Consider the following 15,472-nt stretch of genomic DNA (forward strand, 5'->3'; position numbering starts at 1 on the left):
CCAAAACATCTCTCTGGCTGGCATCGTCCCGTAAACGCGGCCTGAGGGTTGCCGGGGAGCGATTGGCTTTGCTCTCTCACGCTCAGAATGTGCCCTCTGTCATGAGACCACACACACACACACACACACAGCAGCCCAGCATGCCAGGTGACTGAAACATCAAGTGGTTTATTTAAAAAAGGAAAAAGACAAGAATGTTGGTGTTGGTTTGACTTCTCACACTGAACAAAGCAACAACCAATTACAAAACAACTTCTCACTCAGCTCTTGACAAACTGTTAAGATGATACAACACAAGGTCCGTTGAATGAGCGACCAGTATGGCGTCTCCAGGACCCCTGACGCAGACGGCGGGCGTGTCCTCCGGGTGGAGTCTACACGGCCGTACCTCTCTCCAGGTTCTGTTTGATCTCGGCCGTGTACTTGCCGTAGAAACGCTCCGCCTTCTTGTTGAACTTGGCGTTGCGCTCGTTGATGTAGTCGATGTCGGCGTCGTCGTTGTAGGCCCTGCGTCGGCTGTACTTGGCCCGCTTCTCGATCCTGGTGGCGGGAGAACGAGCGAGGGAGAGAGAGAAAGAGAGAGCAGCTTAGGCGGGCTTTCATAAACCAATATGGCCACTATCCACAGCGTATCCAATAACAATAATTCACTACAGGCAATAATTTTAGGGGTGTGCATTTAAATTTGGCAAGCAGAGCCGTGATGGAAAAACCGAATCCGCTCAAACACACTCACACAGAGGAAAATACTGTCAATTTGTGAACTCCCAGTCTTGATTCAGTGTGTCTTCAAAGCGTTGTTGTGCGTCATAGCCTGGCAGCCGAGTCCTTGTCTAATGCCCCACAGTCGCATCCCTAACACGAGCCGGAGACTGTCTCCAACACGACGGGGCTCAGGGGGACGCCCGGGTAATCCAGGGAAAAAGGGTCTTCACCGGCAAAGACAAATACTCCAGAGACTAAACGGTCTGAACCAAAGGGCCCGCTGACCCGAGAAAAGACTTAACCACCTGTAATGATCCACCTGGGTCACCGGCTCAGGAGCTACTGGGGATTGGAAACAGATTGTAAACTCCAGCGCCTCTGGTGATGTCATTATGAGGGCTGGAGCTCAGAGGGTCAAGTGTGCAGAGAGGTGAGAGATGAGAGGCTGATTGTAACAGCGTGGCTACTTTTAGATCAGAGTCTGGTTGAAATAGTGTCCGTCTGTATCTGACTGTCACATGTCTCTAACGGCGCTGTGAAGCTGCCAGTGTGGATGCAGCGTGACACTGAGATGACATTAGTGGGAGTGGACGTCGTTCCTGTGTGACTTACTGTTTCTCAACATCCTCCACCATGCGATCAATGCCGTCCTTTGAGGGGACGTGGCTTCCGTGGATTAAGCTGTTGGTGGTTGGGTGGAAGTCCTCACCGCTGTGGAGCAACGGCAAAGGAATTAGAAATACATAACTGCACTTAAGTAGCATCTTAATGCAGACAAACAGACTTTTCTATTCTATCAGAGATTCTGTTCTACGCTGATGAAAGACGGCTCTGTGGCCTCGGGGCGACTGTGCTGCTGTGTCCTTCATGGTTCTGCATGTGGCAGCCATTAAAAATCAAAGCGCCGCAGGCACTGAGCTCATCTTTGACCTCTTGATTGTGCGTTAACGTTAAAATCATCAGATTACTTAGAAAGTGCAGCAACATTAGCACAGAGCCCGAGGCCGAACGGTGAGCTCAACTACTCAACATATAGGAAGAGCTTTGTGCACATGTGATGGCTGGATGCTAATAACATTAAACACAGAAAATTGTTAGAATTCATCCTCTTTGATTGAGGATTTCATAGCAATGAACTTCACAGAGCAGATATCCTCATGTACCAGAAGCAGCTACAGCCTGAGGACCTTCATACATTCCTGCCGCCCGTCCGTGTGGAGACGGCGGTGGCGTCTACATTCGACAATTTGAATGAATTTTAAGAATGTGTCATGGTAACTCAAATGTTAGAATTTGCGGTGAGTCAAAGACGTCATTTGTCAAATTTGAATAGAAACGCTCGTTGCAACTTTGGTGGTTACGGCTGACGTGACACGATGGGCAGCGACAGGCATGCAGGGGTTTGTGTGGACGGATTATAGCTATGCAAGACAGAAAACAACAAACACTTCAAGACAACATGTGAAAACAAACAAACATTGATCATTGTTTCTACGTTCTAAATGTAAAGCGCAGGAGCAAAGGGAGCTGTGCAGCAGCTGCACTGATGAAAAACAGAAGGGGAGGTTTCATTTTTTGGACCGGATGGAGGAAACGTTGGGACGAGAGCCCGTGGTTCCTTCACTCTGCTTTGTTAACAACACTTCCACTCACGTTGGCATGATTCATGACGCACGTCACTGCAAACCTGCCGGTGACATTACTGCCCAAGCATTTGGACGCTGGAGTATGTAATGATTGTGTAACGTATGTTTCCATGGACCGGCTGCTCCGTGTTTACGTCTGATCTTGATATCGTGGGATGAGGAAAACAAACCCTCTGTGCCAACATCTTTGAATGGTAAAGCTGCTGTTTAACATATCAGACACACAGATTCACAGAGACTGAACTCACCATGCCTCCCTCTGCTGCTCGTAGCCCTCCATGTCTGGTTTGATCTGCTTGGTGAGCCTTTGGTACTGTCGGAACTGGGCCTCGGCGTAACCTGCAGCCCATTGAGAAAGAGTGAGCGGCTCATAATTACCGTAACAAACAGCGAGCAGGCACGAGTCTCTGCAGCAGCACCTGTGGCTGGTTATGGAGGGATGAAGAGACAACGCCCCCCCTTCCTCCTCCCCTGGAGCCCCTCTGGTGATAATTTCCTCCCCAGAGGTTTTGATGCAACAGATGGCGGCCATATTTGTGAGGCACGGCGAGGCTTTTTTCAGCACAGTTTCAGATGATTAATATGCCAGCGGTCTTTACATGCAACCAGCGCTGCTTCATACATTAGAGATCAGTAGGAGGGCGACAGTAGCACAACTTCACTGCAGCCCGGCTTTCTGCTTTGTGACAAGATCACGCGCGGCTGAACGGAAGCACTCGTTTCCCCCGGAGTAAACGGCATCAATCTGAGCTTTGGTCCAAAAGCTGTTTGCTCACACACTCGTGACTCAATCAACAAAAAGACCGGGACAGAAATCCACTTTGCACTCAATTATGAGGAGATTTGTGATCAGTTTGGAATTCATTAGGTAATTACATCAAAACAACACAGCAGTCTGTTCTGCTTTTATCCTCTCTAAATTGTCGTCGTGCCTCTTTTCCTGTTAGATAATCTGAACTGTTCTGCCATGAACTTCCTCATGTTTTAGACAGAATAGGATATAAAAGAATCACATTTGCTTCTCTTTCTATTATATTAGAACTGACAGACTCGGGCAATAACATGCAACAGTAACAAACACGTTCTGAGTTTCCATGGTGACCACTGATGCACACCTGCAAATCCTGTGTCTGGGTTCTTCTTCTTCCTCTTCCTCTCCCAGCGTGCGGCGTCGTCTGCCGTGATCTCCAGCAGCTTCACGCGGTCGTACTCCTCCCCTTTCTCAGCACATTCCTGTACGGAGGCAGACAGCAGCTTTCAATACAAGCAACGGGTCCAAATGTACACAAACTATATGAACGGTTAAAAACCTATATATTGATAATGTTTCAAATGTAACTGTGGGTCTTAAGGTCTGAGTGAATGATGCAGAGTCCCGCCAGAGTCCTAATCTAATCACATTATTACTAAACGCTCTAACAGAACGTCTCAGAGCAAAGATAAGGATAATGGGAGAAATGAGACAAAACCCTGCGGCATCAATTTATTGAGCCTGATGAAGTGATTTAGGAGCAAACAAACAGTGTGATTGCTGCTGCTGACACGTCAACGACACAGAGAGCAGGGCGACGACATGAGGCCGTGAGGAGTGTCTATAAAGTGTGTGTGTGTGTGTGAGGGATGGCGCTAAAGAATGTGGAACCAACACAAACCAGAGAGCAAATATTCAGCCCAAGAGTCGTACTGAACAGTCTGGCACCATGGATACGCATGTAAACACAGATCAAAATGGCCGGCCCGTGTGAGTGGTGATGAATACATGGACGCTCTCTTACCTTCTTCTTCTGTTCCACAGCGAGCTCCCACTCCAGCCGGGCTTTCTTGGCCTCCCAGTTGGTGGGAAGCTTCAGCCTCTTGTCCTCCTCCACGACCTCCTGGTGGTTCAGCTTACGAGCTTCATTCTGCCGTATGGGACAACAAGACACCATGAGATGACGCACAAGCAAACACAATGTGTTCAGAGCCCAGAACAAGCAGATAATAACTTGGTGAACACAATGTAGGTCACACAATCACCGTTTTTGATATGTAGCAGAACCAAAGCACACACTTCCTGGACACACACACACTAACTTATTTGAGGTGACATAAGAGCATATAACCTGACTTCACTAATGGGCAAACCGCCGATAAACAAGCGCTCCGTTTAAACTATAAGAGCTAATCTATAGATCAGATGAACCAAACTCACCCGTTTGAAGTGCAACTCCCGGAATTTGCGTAATCTGTCCTCTCTCCGCTGTGAGGACGACGGCTCGGCTGTCTCCTCCACAGAAGCCTGCATATAAAGTCAGTGTTAACGTTTAAGACGAGAGGTTTGTCTCATGATCGATTAGAGAAGAATGAAACGTCCGCTCGAGTCTGAGGAGCTAAAGGAAAGTAGCACCGAATAGCATGCTAGCTTAGCTTAGCAACACGAGAGCGTTACCGAGAGGAACAAACACACAAACACGACCCGCTGTGCTAATTAAACATCTACACACTGCGGAATAATTTAAAACAAGCGCAGTTTACTACAAATTCACACAACTGAGCTTATTTAAGTTATACATTGAAAAAAGACAAACCTCAGAACAGGACGCCATTACGTCGTAAGGAGAGGAAGAAAACAGGAAGTGTGAGGTGCACAACGGAAATGACGAAGTTAAAGACGAATCAGTTATTATTTATTTATGATTTCATTTATTTATTCATTGTCTCTAAATTTAAATTACGTTTTATTTGTAGGCCCTTTTGTTCACTTGTTAATTAAGTTTCATTTGATTCGTTTTATCTTCTCCTGGTTTCATTTTGTTCATTGTTCAGTAGTTCAGTCAGTTCGGTGGTGTTAGTTTCACTGGAGACCAAATATCTATAATATAAAGTAGAAAACACGAATAGATCTCTTAAAATACAGCACCGTTTTTTATCCAGCACGCCTATGCAGCTTTATAAACCGTCCCTTCAAAATGACAATAGAAACTTTAGTTCAAGATATTCCCATCATAGTGGTAAATATTCTTTCTTCTAAAATAAACACCAACCATGGCAAGGTTAGAAGTTGACAGACATGATTATCAGTGACATGGAATAAGCACTTAGTCACATGCTGTTGTCACTGCACAGACACGTCTCTCGCTCAAGTGGTCTCTCCACATTAGTACAGAACAATACATATTGTAATAAATCTATCTATCAACAGACTTTTGACATGAACAACAAGAACTGGAATTATGCTGACACCACCACAAGACTTCCCCTCTGATACACAGAGCAAAGCAGAGCAAAGCAGAGCAAAGCACTGCTCGGGGACGCAGGGAAGCCAAAAATGGCAGCCAACACAGCTGGAGCTGCTCTGAGGCGACACAACCAGGGGGCACTGATCAAACACACTGAGGATCTTCTGGAGAGCTGTGATGAACACTTGATGGAGGTCTCTGCAATGCTCATGTGTGCCCCCGGCTGCAATAAAACCATCCAACGGACCTCTGCTTGACAAAAAAGACCCCAGAATTCATACAATCCCCTTCACCACACAGAGAGCAGAGAGGAGCTGCAGAGACATTAATCACTCATGGTTGATGATGGAAATATATTCCCTTACTTTCACAATTCATGTTCCTGCTTCATTAGCTCCAGAGAATGGCCTGATCATAACAGTACAATATAATCATAAAACATGCTCATATTTTCCATATGTAACGTTTCCATGTTCATGTTCAGGAGCAACACTAAAGCCAGCTCTGCCTGTTGACGCCTCCCTCATGTCAGTCACTGAGATGAGACGCTGCCATCAACTCCAACATAAACACAAAGTATTTGAATGTGATAAAGAGGTGAAACCCCCTGTTACCCGTCCGTGACCTTTTCATTTCTAAACATTTAACACGCTTGGAGACTCTGTGGAGTGAAGCAGCGTTCACCCCTCCAGAGCTGCAGATGCAGTTTTATGTGCTGCAGTTTGGATCTACTTTCATCTTGCGCAAGACTGGAAACTGAACAGGAACTGATGCTTTGGCAATCTCCTCCCGGGCCGTTCTGCCTGAAACCTGGCAACCTACACGGCACACATCTCCATCTTATCAAGTCATTTGAGGTTAATATTGAGTGATAAGACTGTTTTTAATAAATAAAACAACTCTTTGTGTGGTGAGAAATGATCTCAATAAGCTTCCAGTACAAACCCATCTTTCTTAACATGTTGAAATCATTTAGAACATAACAAAAACTAAGACATTTGTTTTTGCAGTGGTTTACACATACAAACCAGGAAAAATCAACGCTGGAACCTTGAAGCGCGCTCTGCAGCATTACATTAGCTGTGTGTGTGTATGTGTGTGTGTGTGTGTGTGTGTGTGTGTGTGTGTGTGTGTGTGTGTGTGTGTGTGTGTGTGCACTTTAGTTTGTTTCTGCACTGTGACAAACGTAATTCCTCGATATCTTTGCGTCTTATAATATGTATTCATGCGTAATCTTGAAAATAAACCGCGTTGCTTTTTTGATGTTTATACTGGTGGGGGAAGCACTGGCCAGATGAATGGAAACTGGCACAGGAGGACAGTGATTACTGCATGAATGTGGCTGGAGGTTACAGAGTGAAAGGCATGAAAGGTTACGCATAAAGTCCTCAGTGTGCCACACAGAGAGTCTGTTTAGAATCCCCTTAACTCAATTGTTATGGTCTTTTTTGCTGCACAGAAATGGCAATGCATCTTTATTACCAATGCATCTCATTTTCCCCCCATACAACACACGTATCAAATCAAGGCCCTGGAACACAAGTGAGGACTTTTAAATATGATTCTACGGCGTGATCAGAAGACTGAAGTAAACATTTTCAAGAGCCTTTTGAGCATGTTTGACTTGCCAAAATGGATGTGCTCCCTGTTTGATTGCATTATACTAATAGAGCTCTTTTTGGAGGATGTAATTAAGTGGAGTTTATAGTCTTAGATTAAAGCATCCTCGAGATCACAGGCAATGTTAATGGAGTGATGCATTTTCACTGGAAACCAGATGGGAGCACATCACAACAGAACAAAACATCCCTGGGTACAGTAATGGGCAGAGCTGAGCACTGCCAGGCACAACGTGAGATATTATGGAGAACACGGTCGTTAGAAATGAGAGAAATGAGAGTCAAACCAGCAAGAGAGTGGAATGGTGAAGCAACAAGAGAGGTGCAGAGGAGGAAGAGCTGCATCGGGACAAAGAGAAGCTCAGAGAAATCTCTTAAATGTGAATCACTGTTACCCAAAGTAAGGAAGTAAATGAAAGTAACAACCACAATAGACTGATTACAGATTATAGATAAGAGTTTTCTGGATCCATCTCTAAATGGATCATGAGATAAGTCAGAACCTGCTGATCTGGATCCTTATCCAGATTCAGACCAATGTCTCTCATTTCTGAGCTTCTTGAGCGGACATGCTGTGTTAATTTGTGAGAAACTGACAACAAATATGACAAAAAATGTCCTTTCTCCCACTGCTAGGAAAGAATTCTGCAACTAAACCAGAATTCGACAGTCCGCTGGTCATCACAGGGTTAATCCAGATCTGTACCGAGATGAGCCTGACAGCAGCGTCATACGTTAGAGGAGAAATCGCTTTGATACAAATCAAAGAACCCCGAGTCGTCTCTGTGACACTGGATCCTCAGCGTGAAGGTCGCTGCCATCCAGAGCATCAGGAGCTTCAGTGCAGATTGACACTGGGCTCATGCGGGCTGAGGGCCACCCAAGAACGCTGAACAGCCACTCCTCAATATTAACTTTTCCACTCAGGCAAATCAGGCCTGAAATAGAGTAACATTATATCTGCAAATAAATGAGCCTACAGGGGCACATTGATACAGACGGCACAGGACCTCATGGAGCTTCAGAACCCTCTGCCATTCATCAGATTGGACACGGTGTTAATACGGTTTGCTGCGTGCTGCGATTAGATACTGGAAGGTTTTGTACATGTGGAAATACACGTGGGCCACACTGTTATCTCGCTCTTATTAAATGTCCCTCTAGATAGCACATAGGGGGGTGGGGGGGAGAGGGGGGGGGGGGGGGGGGCAGGGCCTCTCGCCGCGCACGCAGCTGCCTCACATCTGGAACTTAATATAAACATCATGGCCAATAAAATCATTCCATTTCCTTAATTACTATTCCTGTCATTTCCGCACTAAATGAAAAGTTATTAATTCGGGGCCAACACAAACATGCTTCTCCAATACGAGGAGCTACTCCTGAAGCGCCGCCACCCTGACTACAGGCTGCTGTCACTAGACTGGAAACACACGCTCCTGCCCCTCTCCCTGAGTGTGTGGTTGTGTTAATGTGTGTGTGTGTGTGTGTGAATAGAGGCCAAAACACTGCAGACATGAATGGAACACAAGATGGCGTCTCGTTTTCCATCTCATCCAAATGCTTCCACTGGTGCCAGTGACATAATGACAAGTGAAACCCGTCTTGTTTCATCTCCCTCGTCCGAGCTCTATCCTCCTCATTCTCCTCCATCTCCTCCTCCTCCTCCTACACACTCCATCGCTCGTTCCTTTGCGTCTCCTCATGTTCGACACATGTCCTGCCATCTTCTTCTCCACCCCATTTGTCCGGCTCTTCCCCTCCATCTATTCTCTGCCTCGTTTCTCTCCCACTCTGGTTGTGTTGTGTCCTGGACGAGAGGCTTGTTCTCATCAGATCCGGGGTGATGATCCGGCCTGGGAGCCTTCACAGCGCATCTGTCTGTAAAACCGCCGAAATGACGACAAATACAAACAGCTTTAAACGATCGAGGGGAAAAATTGCAATCTCACACAGGGTCATATGTCATCAGCTCTTACACGTATCCAGAGGGCGAATGGAGCCAGCGTGGAACTTTTCAGCCGACTCGCTCCAAATGCATCTTTGTGTCGGCACAGATGCCAGTGTATGTGTGAGCTTAATGAGCTGAACTCACTAATTAACTAAATCTTCCCCCTGCAGGCAAACTCACAGCGTAGTGACGCGGATCGGGACATGTGTGATCTGACAGAGTTCTGACTGTTCCTGTCCTCACTCGAGCGACGCACAGGCCAGAGGAGCTGAGGAGGATTTGGTGAGCAGCACATATACTTACACAAAAGACAAATGTATGCACTCAAATACCGCCGGTTTTGTAGTCGATGCTTTTGCTCCACCACACACAATTAAAGTCCCAATTAAAGGCCATTATGGTTTTTCCACTGGCGGCAACCGCAGGGGGAGCAGCTCCACGGCCTGAGCGTTGCGGGCACACAGACGTCTCCTGTGTTGTCATCCGAAGGAACTCAGACTGATGCGCCAAATTTATGATCATAATTACTGATCAAAATTAAAGTGCAAGAGCGTAAACTATGGAGGAACAGCAATAAAAACTTGAGAGTGATTCTAGTAAGTGGGACTGAGCAGGACCATCAGATGGAAGTGTGTGTGAGTATTGAAGGGATATTAGGAAAGGTTGGGAAGCGATGACAAGCAGGGAGGCGTTTAAACTCTCCATGACCACAAGAGGGCGGCATTTCCCTGACTTTTTAACAACAGAAACAAGAGTCATTTACAGTAACTTCTCCTTCCCACAGTCGCCAACAGATATTTGTTGTTTCCCCAGATGAAAGGATCTTCATTCTTCATCTGCTTCCAGCCTCCCTTCACACACTCTCACAGCCTCTCTGTCACACACACATACCAAAACACACGAGTTCAGCAGAAGTGTCTTCCCTCGAGCGGGACCCAAAAAGTGTCACGGGTTTCCTCTCCTCACTTCCCATCCTCTCTCACCCTGTGACCTTAATGAGACACTGAGGTTCTCTCTTGGCCCAACAACACGCTGTTGTGGACGGCAGCGTGAGGAGGTGGCGGCCCGGCGGCTCCACAGCCTCCGGATACGCAGCTGTGAAGGCGAACGCTCGGTGCTTTCTGTCCGCCGCTTGACTCCAACTTCAGCAGTCAGATATCAGACAGATTCCATGATAAAGAACCAAAGTTCACACGCGAGCACACGTGTCTCACACACAAACTCGCTCCAACACTTTGGAAACTTACAATCTATTTAGTGTGTGAAATGTAGTGGCTCCTTTTATCTCCACTTCAAGGCAGCAGTGATCTAATTCCAAATCGGATGATGACGAAAACAGTGCCAGATATGTGGAAGAAGACTCATCCTCCGCACAGCTGGATGGAAGTGATGAAGCTTCTTCTTCCTCGCTCAGTATGCTAACTGCACTCGTCGCTGCTTTATATGGACGGAAAATATGTAATAGGCTGCGACTAAACCGTCTAATTCATTCTCAAGTTGGAATAATTTTCCTGTGAGGATATTTTCAAGGTGGCGTTTCCAACAGAAGCAATAAAAACTCCAGGATGGAGATAAATACTCGTTATAGTTTTGTACTTAATGTCAATGTCAGACGGTGTTTCAGAGGATGGACACATTAATACACACGCAACAGCTGCACGTGTCTACATACACACATCTATACTACAGTCTGGGTCATGAACGGCTCGGGCTATGAATGATTTCCTATTACACATCACAGTAACGAGCGCTATGACAACCAAATAAAATGAACGACAAAAGCGATTTCCAGTATTTAAATAGGTTGAAAAAAACCATGGTATTTTTAAAAGTGTAAAAATTTCCGCTGGCACTATTCGGGTCCATCAAGGCCCGACAAGTCTGCGTGTGTGCGACTCGCGTTCATTCAAACCAGACGCACACGTGGGAGCGGCGAGGACGGGGAGGGAAAACAATGACGGATACTCCAGAGTCAATGAACTGTCTCAGCCAGGCAATCTGCAGTGATGGAGGGTTATGTGTGTGAATGAATGAGGTGTTTCCCCTAATGTGGCCTATAATCTGACCCTCGGGGGAGAAGAAGGCAGACCTGCAGCGGAAAATCCAGACGAGAGCGCCGCTTCTACACGGGGAGGGGATGGAGGGAATGGTACGAGCGAGCAAAGGCGAGATGAAGAAGACGCCACGCGAGGAAACGAAACGTGCGACGGGAAAGAGAAGGAGGAAGCCGGAGGGAGAACAAGATGGAGCCGCGTGTACACAGAGGATATAGAAACCAGATAGGGGTCGATCCTAAAGGTAATATACAGAGAGAGAATGCGTTTAGCAGAGTCCATTAAAGCCAAAAGCCTCAGAGGGAACGTTTCTCGCCAGACACGGCAATGATGGAGGAGGCCAAGACACTCTGGCTTCAGGTTAGCCTCCCTCTCTCTCTCTCTCTCTCTCTCTCTCTCTCTCTCTCTCTCTCTCTCTGAGTAATGGACTGGGGTGTTTCTGTCTCCCCTGCCCCCCGCCCCCGCCCTCCGAGCCCCCGCCGAGCCCCCCGTGATGAAGTTAGAGAGGCGAGTGGCGGCGTCGGGGGGGCACAGGCAGGAGGAGCGGAGGCCTCGTCTCCTGTTGCTGTTGAATGTAATTTCGTATCGTGTTGCAGCGGAAGAGCGACTGACACGAGCGAGGGAATCTATCGGATTCGGCTCAGACATCACAATAATATTGAGTCTTGTTTATAAACACGCTGCTCAGGATGCTTCAGGGGGAATCATCGGTTTGGAGGCCGCGGCGCCGGGCGGAGGAGCTGCAGCCTCCAGGACAACAGAAGAAGTGGAGGAAAGAGTTAGATGGATGTTTGTTTGATTTTTGGTTTGTTTGAGTGTTAAGAATGAGACGGATTCACCTTCACCTGAGGTCCAAAGACAAATCCTGTCTTTCCTGTCCTGTCTCCAGTCCCTCAGCACGCCCTCATGTCCCCCCCCCACCCACCACGCGTGGTTAACTGATTCTTGGCTCCGTCCCCCTGTGCGACGCCATCGCTATTATAACGCCATCATCGCTGCCTGCCAAGCCGTAGCGAATGATGTCACTTCCACTTATGGTCATGGTGGTTTGGATTTGGCCACTGGTGCATGTGACAATTTGTGCCCTACAAGGAAGCCTGGAAGCTGCCAACTTGGCGGCGGGCCACGGCATCCGGATCCGTCCCAAGTTTCCCACGTAGCCCCTCGCCGACGCTCTCCACGCAGCGAAGGGACTCGCACGTCTGGCTTCTAACGCGTCTCGTCTTTCCCTCCGCGCTGTGCGTCCCCGTCAGTCCTGCCGCCGGGTCGCCTTTGGCTTTGTAGTGGCGCTGCGAGGCGTGGAGGAGCTGGGGCGGGGCGGGGCTGGCGGCCCTCGATGGGCCTTTTGCGGTGGCAGATGCAGGAGCTCGTGAAGAGGAAACGCAGTGCAGGCGATGAGAGAATGTGGAAATGTACGCATGGCACCGTGCCCGCCGTGCCCCTCCCCCCCTCCCCCCGCACTGCGTTTAGACGAGGCCTTTCTTCTGGTGCCAGGTGGGTGGGGGGTTAAAGAGGGCGACGAGGAGAGGGGGGGTGGAGGGGGGGTGGACACAGGGCTGGGGATCAAACGGCAAAGAGGCAATGAAGGGTGATGGGGGTGAGGGGGGGGGGGGGGGGGGGGGGGGGGGGGGGGTGAGGGAGGGGGGGGGGGGGGGGGATGTGTGGCGAGTGTGAGGGGCGATCAACTGACTGGATGGTTTAATTCATATGTGATTAATTACTGTACAAATCATCTCTCTCTCTCTCTCTCTCTCTCTCTCTCTCTCTCTCTCTCTCTCTCTCTCTCTCTCCCCCTCTCTCCCTGTTTCTCTCTCCCCCCCTCTCTCTCTCTCTCAGTGTTTATGAGGTTTCCCAGTCTTGGCTTTCTCTTGGTTTCTCTGGTTTTGGAAAAATCACTGTAGTCATTAACGTCCCAAACATTCAAATGTTAGACGCTGTGTTTCATTTCCTCTGATATCAGGCAAAGGGACACAGGAAACGTCAGCGAAGGGAAAAATACTCCTGGTCAGACCACACACACACCAAAAGTCCCACTAAAACGTTTCAAACACTTGTGGGGTTTACATGGCATCTGACTGATTTGTAGGTTTTCATCTCGGGATAAAAGAGAGGATTTTTCCTAAATCTTGATGGATGGAACATTCATGGGAAAACGTCACAGGTGTTTGACTTCTAGTGAACAAGAGGAAGCGTTACCCGCAGCAACTTGAGCCCAGTAGGTGGCAGCGTGGACGCGATCTGCTCGTCTGCACACAGTAAACAAAACCACTGAAGAAGGGTTTTGGGTAAACAAAGACAAAAAAAAAACAGTGGGAGCAGAAGTCTCACTATCCAAGAACTGATTCTCTCCGCTGTATCTGAGGTTTCCCATCCTGCATCCTGTACTTACCATGTGACTGTGTGCCGGGGAAGACGCCTGTTTGTTGTCCTCCTAGCGTCTTATTATCCCAGGCTGGGGCTTGTGGCTTCTCAGCGGGGAGTCCCGGCCCAGGAGCGGCGGTGAGGACGGGACAAACCAGGCCACCGCTCGCAGGCTCGGGGCGGATGGGGAGAGAAGAGGACAACACTCATCTTGCGGAGGTTTGGGTCTGGTTGCTTCCTCTTGAGATGGATGAGCTGCGGTCCCCTTCCACCCACGCCTGAGGACACAGGGACCGAGGAGAAGACATGCAGGCGAGGACACTGAGACGGGACAGCAAGGACAACACGTGCACACACACGTCTACGTCTGAGGGTTGAATCAATGTAAAGACGCCCGCACGTCCTGACTTCTGATCAAAGGTCAAATCTGAAGCACAACTTTACCCTGAATGTTTTGGTGAGCCGACGTTCCAAACAGGCAGAGTGAAATCGGAGATGTTAAAGTGGAGTTTTGCAGGGAATTACATTCCTGCGTAACAGAAACGTCAGTGTCTGTCAATGATGGAAACCAGACATTGTTTAGGGGGATTTCTGACTGTACCTCAGACATGCAGGCGTGTGTGAAAGCTGACCGTGTGTCACAGACCGACCCGCGCTCGGATACATAATCAATGTAATTTAGGTCTTACCCTGCTATGTTACTCGCCCCCCCCGCCCCCCTGCCTCCCCTCCTTTACGCTCCAATGCCATCACTGCATTGGCTCGGCGGCGCTGCTCTCTAACGGCGGGGGCCTTGCCAGTCGTCGTGGTTACTATAAAAACTAATCATTTCAATTTCCTTGTATCTTATTTCATTCATTTACTTTAATCACGGTCTGTGGGAGGCGCCAACGTTTCCCCTTGAGTGGCGTCTGCTAAAGGGAGCAGAAACTCTGAAGCGGGGCGGCGTTCAGCTGGCAGGCGGGCAGAGACATCCATACTACTGTACTTAATGAGCGATTAGAGCTCATCTGAGAGGAGCCGGGCGCCACCTTTTGATCTCTGGATCCCTGAAAATGAAGTAAAGGGGGACGGACAGAGACGGATCACCTGTGGTTTAGGAAATCATTTAGAACGGAGCGGCTTTCAAAAGTGATAGGGGGCGAAAACGGCTTGATCTCTGCTTGATGTGTCCTGGGATCCTCTCTCTCTCTCTCTCTCTCTCTCTCTCTCTCTCTCTCTCTCTGTCTCTCTCTTACTCTCTCTCTCTCTCCCTCTCTCTGTCTGTCTCTCTCTCCCTGTCTCGCTCTCTCTCTCTCTCTGTCTCTCTCTGTTTCCCCCCTCTCTCTCTCTCTGTCTCCCCCTTCTCTCTGTCTCTCTCTCTCTGTCTCTCTCCACCCCCTCTCTCTCTCTCTGTCTCCCCCTTCTCTCTGTCTCTCTCTCTGTCTCTCTCCACCCCCCTCTCTCTCTCTCTCTCTCTCTCTCCCCCTCTCTTTCTCTGTCTCTCTCTGTCCCACACACACACACACACAGAGAGTGAGGGTGGCTTGAGTTTCCTTGCAGACAAATAGACGTGGATTCTTTTAAACTAGGAAAAATAATGTAACACTAAAAAAACAATGAGCGCTTGAGGCCAGCAGCATGCGTATGATTACGAGGACGCCTGGCATGATGAAGTCTCCGGCCAGCGAGGAATTATGGGCCTTCGTCTGCTCCATTAATTAACAGCCATTCAGACAGGAAACCAGAGCCAGCACTCCGGTCTGCTTTCAAGTCTCATCCCATTTGCCTGCAGAAACCTCATTTTTCATTATTTACTGTATCACTTCCAGACTGTTGATCATCAATATTGTGTGAATCTAGAGGGAAAATCCCCTTGGAAAAGGGTTGAAGCTGTTGAGACGCTGTGAGCTCGGTGTTTGCTGGAGATTGAGAGGAG

The 15,472-nt window shown here is 48.3% G+C and overlaps 1 protein-coding gene across 1 annotated transcript; it reads right to left on the reverse strand.

Moving 5' to 3' along the window:
• Positions 1–143: 143 nt before the first annotated feature.
• syf2 (SYF2 pre-mRNA-splicing factor) lies at positions 144–4,980 on the reverse strand. The gene is made up of 7 exons (XM_076137765.1): positions 4,919–4,980; positions 4,543–4,629; positions 4,127–4,252; positions 3,467–3,584; positions 2,600–2,690; positions 1,318–1,416; positions 144–540 (listed from the first exon to the last, which is right to left on the reverse strand). The coding sequence occupies exons 1-7, from the start codon at positions 4,934–4,936 to the stop codon at positions 375–377; spliced, it is 705 nt and encodes a 234-aa protein (XP_075993880.1). The 5' UTR covers positions 4,937–4,980; the 3' UTR covers positions 144–374.
• Positions 4,981–15,472: the final 10,492 nt, after the last annotated feature.

Source organism: Genypterus blacodes, unplaced genomic scaffold (assembly GCF_046128005.1).
Source record: "Genypterus blacodes isolate CSIRO-AG114 ecotype Tasmania unplaced genomic scaffold, CSIRO-AGI_Gbla_v1 ptg000336l_1, whole genome shotgun sequence".
Taxonomy (NCBI): Eukaryota; Metazoa; Chordata; class Actinopteri; order Ophidiiformes; family Ophidiidae; genus Genypterus; species Genypterus blacodes.

Bases quoted from the DNA above. Each gene is read 5' to 3' on its own strand.
- syf2 (XM_076137765.1), bottom strand. The intron at 2,691-3,466 runs GTGTGCATCAGT...AATGGGCTGCAG, and splicing joins CCCAGACACAGGATTTGCAG to GTTACGCCGAGGCCCAGTTC. The intron at 541-1,317 runs GTAAGTCACACA...TCCCGCCACCAG, and splicing joins GTGGAGGATGTTGAGAAACA to GATCGAGAAGCGGGCCAAGT.